General features: G+C 36.1%; 1 protein-coding gene across 1 annotated transcript in view; it reads left to right on the top strand.

Annotated features, from left to right (window-relative positions):
* The window catches only part of LOC133641359 (protein TANC1-like), a 156,768-nt gene that overhangs the window by 119,637 nt on the left and 20,934 nt on the right, over positions 1 to 16,197 (top strand). Inside the window, exons 14-18 of the mRNA XM_062035153.1 lie at positions 1,655 to 1,963; positions 3,756 to 3,956; positions 9,802 to 9,905; positions 9,981 to 10,089; positions 13,037 to 13,159. Of these exons, the coding sequence (XP_061891137.1) occupies positions 1,655 to 1,963; positions 3,756 to 3,956; positions 9,802 to 9,905; positions 9,981 to 10,089; positions 13,037 to 13,159 (846 nt within the window). The remainder of the gene's footprint in view (positions 1 to 1,654; positions 1,964 to 3,755; positions 3,957 to 9,801; positions 9,906 to 9,980; positions 10,090 to 13,036; positions 13,160 to 16,197) is intronic.

The raw sequence follows: 16,197 nt of genomic DNA, 5'->3' as shown, positions 1-16,197 counted from the left end.
AGGTACATCATGATGTAGTGTAGGTACATACAGTAAGTACATCATGATGTAGTGTAGGTACATAAGTACATCATGATGTAGTGTAGGTACATACAGTAAGTACATCATGATGTAGTGTAGGTACATAAGTATTGTACATCATGATGTAGTGTAGGTACATACAGTACATCATGATGTAGTGTAGGTACATAAGTACATCATGATGTAGTGTAGGTACATAAGTACATCATGATGTAGTGTAGGTACATAAGTACATCATGATGTAGTGTAGGTACATAAGTACATCATGATGTAGTGTAGGTACATAAGTACATCATGATGTAGTGTAGGTACATACAGTAAGTACATCATGATGTAGTGTAGGTACATACAGTAAGTACATCATGATGTAGTGTAGGTACATACAGTAAGTACATCATGATGTAGTGTATGTACATACAGTAAGTACATCATGATGTAGTGTAGGTACATAAGTACATCATGATGTAGTGTAGGTACATACAGTAAGTACATCATGATGTAGTGTAGGTACATAAGTACATCATGATGTAGTGTAGGTACATACAGTAAGTACATCATGATGTAGTGTAGGTACATAAGTACATCATGATGTAGTGTAGGTACATACAGTAAGTACATCATGATGTAGTGTAGGTACATAAGTATTGTACATCATGATGTAGTGTAGGTACATAAGTACATCATGATGTAGTGTAGGTACATAAGTACATCATGATGTAGTGTAGGTACATAAGTACATCATGATGTAGTGTAGGTACATAAGTACATCATGATGTAGTGTAGGTACATACAGTAAGTACATCATGATGTAGTGTAGGTACATACAGTAAGTACATCATGATGTAGTGTAGGTACATACAGTAAGTACATCATGATGTAGTGTAGGTACATAAGTACATCATGATGTAGTGTAGGTACATAAGTACATCATGATGTAGTGTAGGTACATACAGTAAGTACATCATGATGTAGTGTAGGTACATACAGTAAGTACATCATGATGTAGTGTAGGTACATACAGTAAGTACATCATGATGTAGTGTAGGTACATACAGTAAGTACATCATGATGTAGTGTAGGTACATAAGTACATCATGATGTAGTGTAGGTACATAAGTACATCATGATGTAGTGTAGGTACATACAGTAAGTACATCATGATGTAGTGTAGGTACATACAGTAAGTACATCATGATGTAGTGTAGGTACATACAGTAAGTACATCATGATGTAGTGTAGGTACATACAGTAAGTACATCATGATGTAGTGTATGTACATACAGTAAGTACATCATGATGTAGTGTAGGTACATAAGTACATCATGATGTAGTGTATGTACATACAGTAAGTACATCATGATGTAGTGTAGGTACATACAGTAAGTACATCATGATGTAGTGTAGGTACATACAGTAAGTACATCATGATGTAGTGTAGGTACATACAGTAAGTACATCATGATGTAGTGTATGTACATACAGTAAGTACATCATGATGTAGTGTAGGTACATAAGTACATCATGATGTAGTGTAGGTACATAAGTACATCATGATGTAGTGTAGGTACATACAGTAAGTACATCATGATGTCACTGACAAGATAATAACAGTCATTGATGTCCTCTCTCGCAGGAAATTACCACCCTGCTCCCCTTCTCCGGCATCTCCCTGGACATCCTGCCCGACAGCAGCGAGCTGGGCGCCGACCTGAGCGACTACATCCACCACCGGGTCGGCGGCAGCGCCCACATCGCCGGCAACGTCACCACGCCCACAGGCTCCGCCCCCGACCCGCTGCTGCTCAGCAAGTTCAGCAGCCAGCTGACGACGCGCAGCAACGGCTCCGTCCTCTACCTTCAGCTGACCCTGGACCTGTTCCACCGGGGACACCTGGCGCTGAAAGGGGGGAGCTACCTGGTGGTGCCCGTGTCTCTGTCCGAGGTCAGGGACTACACAGGATGTTTAAGTACGGGGTCCCTGATCCGTCTCTTTGGGGGTCCCTGATCCGTCTCCATGGGGGTCCCTGACCTGGAGAAGGTTAAAGACCCCTGCTTTGTATAAACCCCGTTTCCATATGAGTTGGGAAATGGTGTTAGATGTAAATATAAACGGAATACAATGATTTGCAAATCCTTTTCAAGCCATATTCAGTTGAATATGCTACAAAGACAACATATTTCATTTTCAAACTCATAAACTTTATTTATTTTTTTGCAAATAATAATTAACTTAGAATTTCATGGCTGCAACACGTGCCAAAGTAGTTGTGAAAGGGCATGTTCACCACTGTGTTACATGGCCTTTCCTTTTAACAACACTCAGTAAAGGTTTGGGAACTGAGGAGACACATTTTTCAAGTGGAATTCTTTCCCATTCTTGCTTGATGTACAGCTTAAGTTGTTCAACAGTCCGGGGGTCTCCCTTCTCATATTTTAGGTGCCACACATTTTCAATGGGAGACAGGTCTGGACTACAGGCAGGCCAGTCTAGTACCCGCACTCTTTTACTATGAAGCCCCGTTGATGTAACACGTGGCTTGGCATTGTCTCGCTGAAATAAGCAGGGGCGTCCATGATAACGTTGCTTTGATGGCAACATATGTTGCTCCAAAAGCTGTATGTACCTTTCAGCATTAATGGTGCCTTCACAGATGTGTAAGTTACCCATGTCTTGGCCACTAATACACCCCCATACCATCACACATGCTGCCTTTTACACTTTGACCCTAGAACAATCCGGATGGTTCTTTTCCTCTTTGGTCCGGAGGACACGACGTCCACAGTTTCGGAAAACATTTTGAAATGTGGACTCGTCAGACCACAGAACACTTTTCCACTTTGTATCAGTCCATCTTAGATGAGCTCAGGCCCAGCGAAGCCGACGGCGCTTCTGGGTGTTGTTGATAAACGGTTTTCGCCTTGCATAGTAGAGTTTTAACCTGCACTTACAGATGTAGCGACCAACTGTAGTTACTGACAGCGGGTTTCTGAAGTGTTCCTGAGCCCGTGTGGTGATATCCTTTACACACTGATGTGGCTTGTTGATGCAGTACAGCCTGAGGGATGGAAGGTCACGGGCTTAGCTGCTTACGTGCAGTGATGTCTCCACATTCTCTGAACCCTTTGATGATATTACGGAGCGTAGATGGTGAAATCCCTAAATTCCTTGCAATAGCTGCTTGAGAAAGGTTGTTCTTAAACTGTTCAACAATTTGCTCAGGCATTTGTTGACAAAGTGGTGACCCTCGCCCCGTCCTTGTTTGTGAATGACTGAGCCTTTCATGGAATCTACTTTTATACCCAATCACGGCACCCACCTGTTCCCAATTAGCCTGCACACCTGTGGGATGTTCCAAATAAGTGTTTGATGAGCATTCCTCAACTTTATCAGTCTTTTTTGCCACCTTTCCCAACTTCTTTGTCACGTGTTGCTGCCATCAAATTCTAAAGTTAATGATTATTTGCACAAAATAAAATGTTTATGAGTTAGAACATGAAATATGTTGTCTTTGTAGCATATTCAACTGAATATGTGTTGAAAATGATTTGCAAATCATTGTATTCTGTTTATATTTACATCTAGCACCATTTCCCAACTCACATGGAAACAAGGTTTGTAACACAGCAAGTCAGGAGGCTGCCATTATTCCAGAAATGTTCCAGAAGAAGTCCTAATGCTCGAAATGATGTATGAAGTGAAAGGGATGAAGAAGTCGTCATGTTTCATGTGTCAGGTGTACCTGCTGATGTGTCGAGTCACCTTCCCGGACCAGGCTGCCTTTGAGCAAGTGCTGCCGGTGCTGAACGTGGCGTTGGCCTCCCTGCACCCGCTGACTGATGAGGTCATGTTCCGGGCGCTGAACGCCGGCAGTGTGAAGGCAGACCTGGACTGGAAGGACTTCCAGCAGAGACTGGACAGGCTGGCCCAATTCATGGTGATGTTGATGCGTGAAAGGACAAACTGTACACACTTTTGTCTTCTGGCGGGACTGAAGATACTTTTACGATACTTCCATTTCAACTTAAGTTGACAATTAGCTTAAAGTTTAAGTTGACACTTACGTTGAAAATAAAGTTGGCAATTAAGTTTATATTTAAGTTGACACTTAAGTTAACACTTTAGTTGAAAGTTAAGCTTAAATCTAAGTCGACAATTACCTTAAAATTTAGGTTGACACTTAAGTTGACACTTAACTTGAAATTTAAGTTTACAATTAAGTTGACAATTCAGTTTAAATTGAAGTTGACACTTAAGTTGACAATTAAGTTTAAACTTAAGTTGACACTTAAGTTTAAATTTAAGTTGACATTTAATTTGAAATTTAAGTTGACACTTAAGGTGAAACTTTAGTTGACACTTAAGTTGAAACTTTAGTTGACACTTATATTGACTCTTAAGTTGAAACTTAAGTTGACAATTAAGTTGAAACTTTAGTTGACACTTAAGTTGAAACTTTAGTTGACACTTATATTGACTCTTAAGTTGAAACTTAAGTTGACAATTAAGTTGAAACTTTAGTTGACACTTAAGTTGAAACTTTAGTTGACACTTATATTGACTCTTAAGTTGAAACTTAAGTTGACAATTAAGTTGAAACTTTAGTTGACACTTAAGTTGAAACTTTAGTTGACACTTATATTGACTCTTAAGTTGAAACTTAAGTTGACAATTAAGTTGAAACTTTAGTTGACACTTAAGTTGAAACTTTAGTTGACACTTATATTGACTCTTAAGTTGAAACTTAAGTTGGCAATTTAGTTGACACTTTAGTTGACACTTAAGTTGAAACTTTAGTTGACACTTATATTGACTCTTAAGTTGAAACTTAAGTTGACAATTAAGTTGAAACTTTAGTTGACACTTAAGTTGAAACTTTAGTTGACACTTATATTGACTCTTAAGTTGAAACTTAAGTTGACAATTAAGTTGAAACGTTAGTTGACAATTAAGTTGAAACTTTAGTTGACACTTATATTGACTCTTAAGTTGAAACTTTAGTTGACAATTAAGTTGAAACTTTAGTTGACACTTATATTGACACTTAAGTTGAAACTTTAGTTGACACTTAAGTTGAAACTTTAGTTGACAATTAAGTTGAAACTTTAGTTGACACTTATATTGACTCTTAAGTTGAAACTTTAGTTGACACTTAAGTTGAAACTTTAGTTGACAATTAAGTTGAAACTTTAGTTGACACTTATATTGACTCTTAAGTTGAAACTTTAGTTGACACTTAAGTTGAAACTTTAGTTGACAATTAAGTTGAAACTTTAGTTGACACTTATATTGACCCTTAAGTTGAAACTTTAGTTGACACTTATATTGACAATTAAGTTGAAACTTTAGTTGACACTTATATTGACAATTAAGTTGAAACTTTAGTTGACACTTAAGTTGAAACTTTAGTTGACACTTAAGTTGAAACTTTAGTTGACACTTAAGTTGACAATTAAGTTGAAACTTTAGTTGACACTTAAGTTGAAACTTTAGTTGAAACTTAAGTTGACAATTAAGTTGAAACTTTAGTTGACACTTAAGTTGAAACTTTAGTTGACACTTATATTGACTCTTAAGTTGAAACTTAAGTTGACAATTAAGTTGAAACTTTAGTTGACACTTAAGTTGAAACTTTAGTTGACACTTATATTGACTCTTGAGTTGAAACTTAAGTTGACAATTAAGTTGAAACTTTAGTTGACACTTAAGTTGAAACTTTAATTGACACTTATATTGACTCTTAAGTTGAAACTTAAGTTGGCAATTAAGTTGACACTTTAGTTGACACTTAAGTTGAAACTTTAGTTGACACTTATATTGACTCTTAAGTTGAAACTTAAGTTGACAATTAAGTTGAAACTTTAGTTGACACTTAAGTTGAAACTTTAGTTGACACTTATATTGACTCTTAAGTTGGCAATTAAGTTGAAACTTTAGTTGACACTTATATTGACTCTTAAGTTGACAATTAAGTTGAAACTTTAGTTGACACTTAAGTTGACAATTAAGTTGAAACTTTAGTTGATTCTTAAGTTGAAACTTTAGTTGACACGTATATTGACTCTTAAGTTGAAACTTAAGTTGACAATTAAGTTGAAACTTTAGTTGACAATTAAGTTTAAATCTAAGTTGACACTTATATTGACTCTTAAGTTGAAACTTTAGTTGACAATTAAGTTGAAACTTTAGTTGACACTTAAGTTGAAACTTTAGTTGACACTTATATTGACTCTTAAGTTGAAACTTAAGTTGACAATTAAGTTGAAACTTTAGTTGACACTTAAGTTGAAACTTTAGTTGACACTTATATTGACTCTTAAGTTGAAACTTAAGTTGACAATTAAGTTGAAACTTTAGTTGACACTTAAGTTGAAACTTTAGTTGACACTTATATTGACTCTTAAGTTGAAACTTAAGTTGACAATTAAGTTGAAACTTTAGTTGACACTTAAATTGAAACTTTAGTTGACACTTATATTGACTCTTAAGTTGACAATTAAGTTGAAACTTTAGTTGACACTTAAGTTGACAATTAAGTTGAAACTTTAGTTGACACTTAAGTTGAAACTTTAGTTGACACTTATATTGACTCTTAAGTTGAAACTTTAGTTGACAATTAAGTTGAAACTTTAGTTGACACTTATATTGACTCTTAAGTTGAAACTTAAGTTGACAATTAAGTTGAAACTTTAGTTGACACTTAAGTTGAAACTTTAGTTGACACTTATATTGACTCTTAAGTTGAAACTTAAGTTGACAATTAAGTTGAAACTTTAGTTGACACTTAAGTTGAAACTTTAGTTGACACTTATATTGACTCTTAAGTTGAAACTTAAGTTGACAATTAAGTTGAAACTTAAGTTGACAATTAAGTTGAAACTTTAGTTGACACTTAAATTGAAACTTTAGTTGACACTTATATTGACTCTTAAGTTGACAATTAAGTTGAAACTTTAGTTGACACTTAAGTTGACAATTAAGTTGAAACTTTAGTTGACACTTAAGTTGACAATTAAGTTGAAATTTTAGTTGACACTTAAGTTGAAACTTTAGTTGACACTTATATTGACTCTTAAGTGGAAACTTAAGTTGACAATTAAGTTGAAACTTTAGTTGACAATTAAGTTGAAACTTTAGTTGACACTTAAGTTGAAACTTTAGTTGACACTTATATTGACTCTTAAGTTGAAACTTAAGTTGACAATTAAGTTGAAACTTTAGTTGACACTTAAATTGAAACTTTAGTTGACACTTATATTGACTCTTAAGTTGACAATTAAGTTGAAACTTTAGTTGACACTTAAGTTGACAATTAAGTTGAAACTTTAGTTGACACTTAAGTTGAAACTTTAGTTGACACTTATATTGACTCTTAAGTTGAAACTTTAGTTGACAATTAAGTTGAAACTTTAGTTGACACTTAAGTTGAAACTTTAGTTGACACTTATATTGACTCTTAAGTTGAAACTTAAGTTGACAATTAAGTTGAAACTTTAGTTGACACTTAAGTTGAAACTTTAGTTGACACTTATATTGACTCTTAAGTTGAAACTTAAGTTGACAATTAAGTTGAAACTTTAGTTGACACTTAAGTTGAAACTTTAGTTGACACTTATATTGACTCTTAAGTTGAAACTTAAGTTGACAATTAAGTTGAAACTTTAGTTGACACTTAAGTTGAAACTTTAGTTGACACTTATATTGACTCTTAAGTTGAAACTTAAGTTGGCAATTTAGTTGACACTTTAGTTGACACTTAAGTTGAAACTTTAGTTGACACTTATATTGACTCTTAAGTTGAAACTTAAGTTGACAATTAAGTTGAAACTTTAGTTGACACTTAAGTTGAAACTTTAGTTGACACTTATATTGACTCTTAAGTTGAAACTTAAGTTGACAATTAAGTTGAAACGTTAGTTGACAATTAAGTTGAAACTTTAGTTGACACTTATATTGACTCTTAAGTTGAAACTTTAGTTGACAATTAAGTTGAAACTTTAGTTGACACTTATATTGACACTTAAGTTGAAACTTTAGTTGACACTTAAGTTGAAACTTTAGTTGACAATTAAGTTGAAACTTTAGTTGACACTTAAATTGAAACTTTAGTTGACACTTATATTGACTCTTAAGTTGACAATTAAGTTGAAACTTTAGTTGACACTTAAGTTGACAATTAAGTTGAAACTTTAGTTGACACTTAAGTTGAAACTTTAGTTGACACTTATATTGACTCTTAAGTTGAAACTTTAGTTGACAATTAAGTTGAAACTTTAGTTGACACTTAAGTTGAAACTTTAGTTGACACTTATATTGACTCTTAAGTTGAAACTTAAGTTGACAATTAAGTTGAAACTTTAGTTGACACTTAAGTTGAAACTTTAGTTGACACTTATATTGACTCTTAAGTTGAAACTTAAGTTGACAATTAAGTTGAAACTTTAGTTGACACTTAAGTTGAAACTTTAGTTGACACTTATATTGACTCTTAAGTTGAAACTTAAGTTGACAATTAAGTTGAAACTTAAGTTGACAATTAAGTTGAAACTTTAGTTGACACTTAAATTGAAACTTTAGTTGACACTTATATTGACTCTTAAGTTGACAATTAAGTTGAAACTTTAGTTGACACTTAAGTTGACAATTAAGTTGAAACTTTAGTTGACACTTAAGTTGACAATTAAGTTGAAATTTTAGTTGACACTTAAGTTGAAACTTTAGTTGACACTTATATTGACTCTTAAGTGGAAACTTAAGTTGACAATTAAGTTGAAACTTTAGTTGACACTTAAGTTGAAACTTTAGTTGACAAGTAAGTTGAAACTTTAGTTGACACTTAAGTTGAAACTTTAGTTGACACTTAAGTTGAAACTTTAGTTGACAATTAAGTTGAAACTTAAGTTGACAATTAAGTTGAAACTTTAGTTGACACTTAAGTTGAAACTTTAGTTGACACTTAAGTTGAAACTTAAGTTGACACTTAAGTTGAAACTTTAGTTGACACTTATATTGACTCTTAAGTTGAAACTTAAGTTGACAATTACCTTGAAATTTAGGTTGACACTTAAGTTGACAATTAAGTTTAAAGTTAAGTTGACACTTAAGTTGAAACTTAACTTGAAATTTAAGTTTACCATTAAGTTGACAATTCAGTTTAAATTGAAGTTGACACTTAAGTTGACAATTAAGTTTCAAGTTAAGTTGACACTTAAGTTTAAATTTAATTTGACATTTAATTTGAAATTTAAGTTGACACTTACGTTGAAACTTCAGTTGAAACTTAAGTTGACACTTCAGTTGACTCTTAAATTTAAAGTTTAGTAGACACTTAACTTGAAAGTTAAGTTGACGTTTGACTTGACATTTTAATTAAAATCTAAGTTGACAACTAAGTTGAAAGTTAAGTTGACACTTACATTTAAAGTTATGTTGACACTTAAGTTGACTCTTAAATGTAAAGTTAAGTAGACACTTTAGTTGAAATGTTAGTGGACAATTAAGTTGAAAGTTAAATAGACACTTTAGTTGAAATGTTAGTGGACAATTAAGTTGCAAGTTAAGTAGACACTTTAGTTGAAATGTTAGTGGACAATTAAGTTGAAAGTTAAGTAGACACTTTAGTTGAAATGTAAGTGGACAATTAAGTTGAAAGTTAAGTAGACACTTTAGTTGAAATGTAAGTGGACAATTAAGTTGAAAGTTAAGTAGACACTTTAGTTGAAATGTAAGTGGAAAATTAAGTTGCAAGTTAAGTAGACACTTAAGTAGTGTTGTGTTGGCAGGTGAGGCGCAGAGACGGCACACGCATGCTGTGCCACCCGTCCTTCAGAGAGTGGTTGGTGTGGAGAGCTGATGGAGAGAGCAGTGACTTCCTCTGTGAGCCGAGGTGATGCAACAAATCTCTCCCTGTCAACGCAGCCAGCAGCTTTAAAGGAGGACACGACATTGTTTGTGTGTGCAGGAGCGGCCATGCACTGCTGGCCTTCATGTTCTCCAGGCAGGACGGCAAGTTGAACCGCCAGCAGACCATGGAACTAGGACACCACATCCTCAAGGCCCACATCTTCAAGGTACACTTTAATAACACACTTATATACACACTCATAGTACACGTGAATACTACACATTGTCCCATGATAATAACACACTTATATACACACTCATAGTACATGTGAATACTACACATTGTCCCATGATAATAACACACTTATATACACATTCATAGTACATGTGAATACTACACATTGTCCCATGATAATAGCACACTTATATACACATTCATAGTACATGTGAATACTACACATTGTCCCATGATAATAACACACTTATATACACATTCATAGTACATGTCAATACTACACATTGTCCCATGATAATAGCACACTTATATACACATTCATAGTACATGTGAATACTACACATTGTCCCATGATAATAGCACACTTATATACACATTCATAGTACATGTGAATACTACACATTGTCCCATGATAATAACACACTTATATACACATTCATAGTACATGTCAATACTACACATTGTCCCATGATAATAACACACTTATATACACATTCATAGTACATGTGAATACTACACATTGTCCCATGATAATAACACACTTATATACACATTCATAGTACATGTGAATACTACACATTGTCCCATGATAATAACACACTTATATACACATTCATAGTACATGTCAATACTACACATTGTCCCATGATAATAACACACTTATATACACATTCATAGTACATGTGAATACTACACATTGTCCCATGATAATAGCACACTTATATACACATTCATAGTACATGTCAATACTACACATTGTCCCATGATAATAACACACTTATATACACATTCATAGTACATGTGAATACTACACATTGTCCCATGATAATAACACACTTATATACACATTCATAGTACATGTGAATACTACACATTGTCCTATGATAATAACACACTTATATACACATTCATAGTACATGTGAATACTACACATTGTCCCATGATAATAACACACTTATATACACATTCATAGTACATGTCAATACTACACATTGTCCCATGATAATAACACACTTATATACACATTCATAGTACATGTCAATACTACACATTGTCCCATGATAATAACACACTTATATACACATTCATAGTACATGTCAATACTACACATTGTCCCATGATAATAACACACTTATATACACATTCATAGTACATGTGAATACTACACATTGTCCAATGATAATAACACACTTATATACACATTCATAGTACATGTCAATACTACACATTGTCCCATGATAATAACACACTTATATACACATTCATAGTACATGTGAATACTACACATTGTCCTATGATAATAACACACTTATATACACATTCATAGTACATGTCAATACTACACATTGTCCCATGATAATAACACACTTATATACACATTCATAGTACATGTGAATACTACACATTGTCCCATGATAATAACACACTTATATACACATTCATAGTACATGTCAATACTACACATTGTCCCATGATAATAGCACACTTATATACACATTCATAGTACATGTCAATACTACACATTGTCCCATGATAATAACACACTTATATACACATTCATAGTACATGTCAATACTACACATTGTCCCATGATAATAACACACTTATATACACATTCATAGTACATGTCAATACTACACATTGTCCCATGATAATAACACACTTATATACACATTCATAGAACATGTCAATACTACACATTGTCCCATGATAATAACACACTTATATACACATTCATAGTACATGTCAATACTACACATTGTCCCATGATAATAACACACTTATATACACATTCATAGTACATGTCAATACTACACATTGTCCCATGATAATAACACACTTATATACACATTCATAGTACATGTCAATACTACACATTGTCCCATGATAATAACACACTTATATACACATTCATAGTACATGTCAATACTACACATTGTCCTATGATAATAACACACTTATATACACATTCATAGTACATGTGAATACTACACATTGTCCCATGATAATAACACACTTATATACACATTCATAGTACATGTGAATACTACACATTGTCCTATGATAATAACACACTTATATACACATTCATAGTACATGTGAATACTACACATTGTCCCATGATAATAACACACTTATATACACATTCATAGTACATGTCAATACTACACATTGTCCTATGATAATAACACACTTATATACACATTCATAGTACATGTGAATACTACACATTGTCCCATGATAATAACACACTTATATACACATTCATAGTACATGTGAATACTACACATTGTCCCATGATAATAACACACTTATATACACATTCATAGTACATGTCAATACTACACATTGTCCTATGATAATAACACACTTATATACACATTCATAGTACATGTGAATACTACACATTGTCCCATGATAATAACACACTTATATACACATTCATAGTACATGTGAATACTACACATTGTCCCATGATAATAACACACTTATATACACATTCATAGTACATGTGAATACTACACATTGTCCCATGATAATAACACACTTATATACACATTCATAGTACATGTCAATACTACACATTGTCCCATGATAATAACACACTTATATACACATTCATAGTACATGTGAATACTACACATTGTCCTATGATAATAACACACTTATATACACATTCATAGTACATGTGAATACTACACATTGTCCCATGATTATAACACACTTATATACACATTCATAGTACATGTACTATATATAGTGTACACACATGAATATATAAGTATATACATGTACTATATATAGTGTACACACATGAATATATAAGTATATACATGTACTATATATAGTGTACACACATGAATATATAAGTATATACATGTACTATATATAGTGTACACACATGAATATATAATATCTAAATATTCCTTTTGTTCCAGGGCCTGAGCAAGAAGACGGGCGTGTCCTCCAGCCTCCTGCAGGCCATGTGGGTGAACTGCAGTACTGACAGTCTGTCTGCTGCCCTGGCCTCCCTCAGGAACCTCTACACCCCCAATATCAAGGTGATCTACATCGTATCTGACTACTCATATCAGTCATGGCACCTCTACACCCCCAATATCAAGGTGATCTCCATCGTATCTGACTACTCATATCAGTCATAGCACCTCTACACCCCCAATATCAAGGTGATCTCCATCGTATCTGACTACTCATATCAGTCATGGCACCTCTACACCCCCAATATCAAGGTGATCTACATCGTATCTGACTACTCATATCAGTCATGGCACCTCTACACCCCCAATATCAAGGTGATCTACATCGTATCTGACTACTCATATCAGTCATGGCACCTCTACACCCCCAACATCACACATGTATCTGACTACTAATATCAGTCATGGCACCTGTACACCCCCAACATCACACATGTATCTGACTACTAATATCAGTCATGGCACCTGTACACCCCCAACATCACACATGTATCTGACTACTGATATCAGTCATGTCCTTGTACACCCCCAACATCAAGGTGACCTACATCACACATGTATCTGACTACTGATATCAGTCATGGCACCTGTGCACCCCCAACATCAAGGTGACCTACATCACACACGTATCTGACTACTGATATCAGTCATGCCACCTGTAGACCCCCAACATCACACATGTATCTGACTACTGATATAAGTCATGGCACCTGTACACCCCCAACATCACACATGTATTAGACTACTGATATCAGTCATGGCACCTGTACACCCCCAACATCACACATGTATTAGACTACTGATATCAGTCATGGCACCTGTGCACCCCCAACATCACACATGTATCTGACTACTGATATCAGTCATGGCACCTGTGCACCCCCAACATCAAGGTGACCTACATCACACACGTATCTGACTACTGATATCAGTCATGCCACCTGTAGACCCCCAACATCACACATGTATCTGACTACTGATATCAGTCATGGCACCTGTGCACCCCCAACATCAAGGTGACCTACATCACACACGTATCTGACTACTGATATCAGTCATGCCACCTGTAGACCCCCAACATCACACATGTATCTGACTACTGATATCAGTCATGGCACCTGTACACCCCCAACATCACACATGTATTAGACTACTGATATCAGTCATGGCACCTGTACACCCCCAACATCACACATGTATTAGACTACTGATATCAGTCATGGCACCTGTGCACCCCCAACATCACACATGTATCTGACTACTGATATCAGTCATGGCACCTGTGCACCCCCAACATCAAGGTGACCTACATCACACATATATCTGACTACTGATATCAGTCGTGGCACCTGTACACTCCCAACATCACACATGTATCTCACTACTGATATCAGTCATGGCACCTGTGCACCCCCAACATCACACATGTATCTGACTACTGATATCAGTCATGGCACTTGTACACCCCCAACATCAGGGTGACCTACATCATACACGTATCTGACTACTGATATCAGTCATGGCACTTGTACACCCCCAACATCAGGGTGACCTACATCATACACGTATCTGACTACTGATATCAGTCATGGCACCTGTACACCCCCAACATCACACATGTATCTGACTACTGATATCAGTCATGGCACCTGTACACCCCCAACATCAAGGTGACCTACATCACACACGTATCTGTCTACTGATATCAGTCATGGCACCTGTACACCCCCAACATCACACATGTATCTGACTACTGATATCAGTCATGGCACTTGTACACCCCCAACATCAAGGTGACCTACATCACACATGTATCTGACTACTGATATCAGTCATGGCACCTGTACACCCCCAACATCACACATGTATCTGACTACTGATATCAGTCATGGCACCTATACACCCCCAACATCACACATGTATCTGACTACTGATATCAGTCATGGCACTTGTACACCCCCAACATCAGGGTGACCTACATCACACATGTATCTGACTACTGATATCAGTCATGGCACTTGTACACCCCCAACATCAGGGTGACCTACATCACACACGTATCTGACTACTGATATCAGTCATGGCACCTGTACACCCCCAACATCACACATGTATCTGACTACTGATATCAGTCATGGCACTTGTACACCCCCAACATCAAGGTGACCTACATCACACATGTATCTGACTACTAATATCAGTCATGGCACCTGTACACCCCCAACATCACACATGTATCTGACTACTGATATCAGTCATGGCACCTATACACCCCCAACATCACACATGTATCTGACTACTGATATCAGTCATGGCACCTGTGCACCCCCAACATCACACATGTATCTGACTACTGATATCAGTCATGGCACTTGTACACCCCCAACATCAGGGTGACCTACATCACACATGTATCTGACTACTGATATCAGTCATGGCACTTGTACACCCCCAACATCAGGGTGACCTACATCACACACGTATCTGACTACTGATATCAGTCATGGCACCTGTACACCCCCAACATCACACATGTATCTGACTACTGATATCAGTCATGTCCTTGTACACCCCCAACATCAAGGTGACCTACATCACACATGTATCTGACTACTGATATCAGTCATGGCACCTGTGCACCCCCAACATCAAGGTGACCTACATCACACACGTATCTGACTACTGATATCAGTCATCAATCAATCAATCAATCAATGTTTATTTATATAGCCCTAAATCACAAGTGTCTCAAAGGGCTGTACAAGCCACAACGACATCCTCGGTACAGAGCCCACATACGGGCAAGGAAAAACTCACCCCAGTGGGACGTCGGTGAATGACTATGAGAAACCTTGGAGAGGACCGCATATGTGGGTAACCCCCCCCCCTCTAGGGGAGACCGAAAGCAACGGATGTCGAGTGGGTCTGACATAACATTGTGAAAGTCCAGTCCACAGTGGATCCAACACATCAGCGGGAGTCCAGTCCACAGCGGGGCCAACAGGAAACCATCCCGAGCGGAGACGGGTCAGCAGCGCAGAGATGTCCCCAACCGATGCACAGGCTAGTGGTCCACCCGGGGTCCCGGCTCTGGACAGCCA

This window comes from Entelurus aequoreus, linkage group LG02 (assembly GCF_033978785.1).
Source record: "Entelurus aequoreus isolate RoL-2023_Sb linkage group LG02, RoL_Eaeq_v1.1, whole genome shotgun sequence".
Taxonomy (NCBI): Eukaryota; Metazoa; Chordata; class Actinopteri; order Syngnathiformes; family Syngnathidae; genus Entelurus; species Entelurus aequoreus.
Note: the sequence above shows the minus strand (reverse complement) of the source record. Positions and strands in the feature narration are given on the sequence as shown.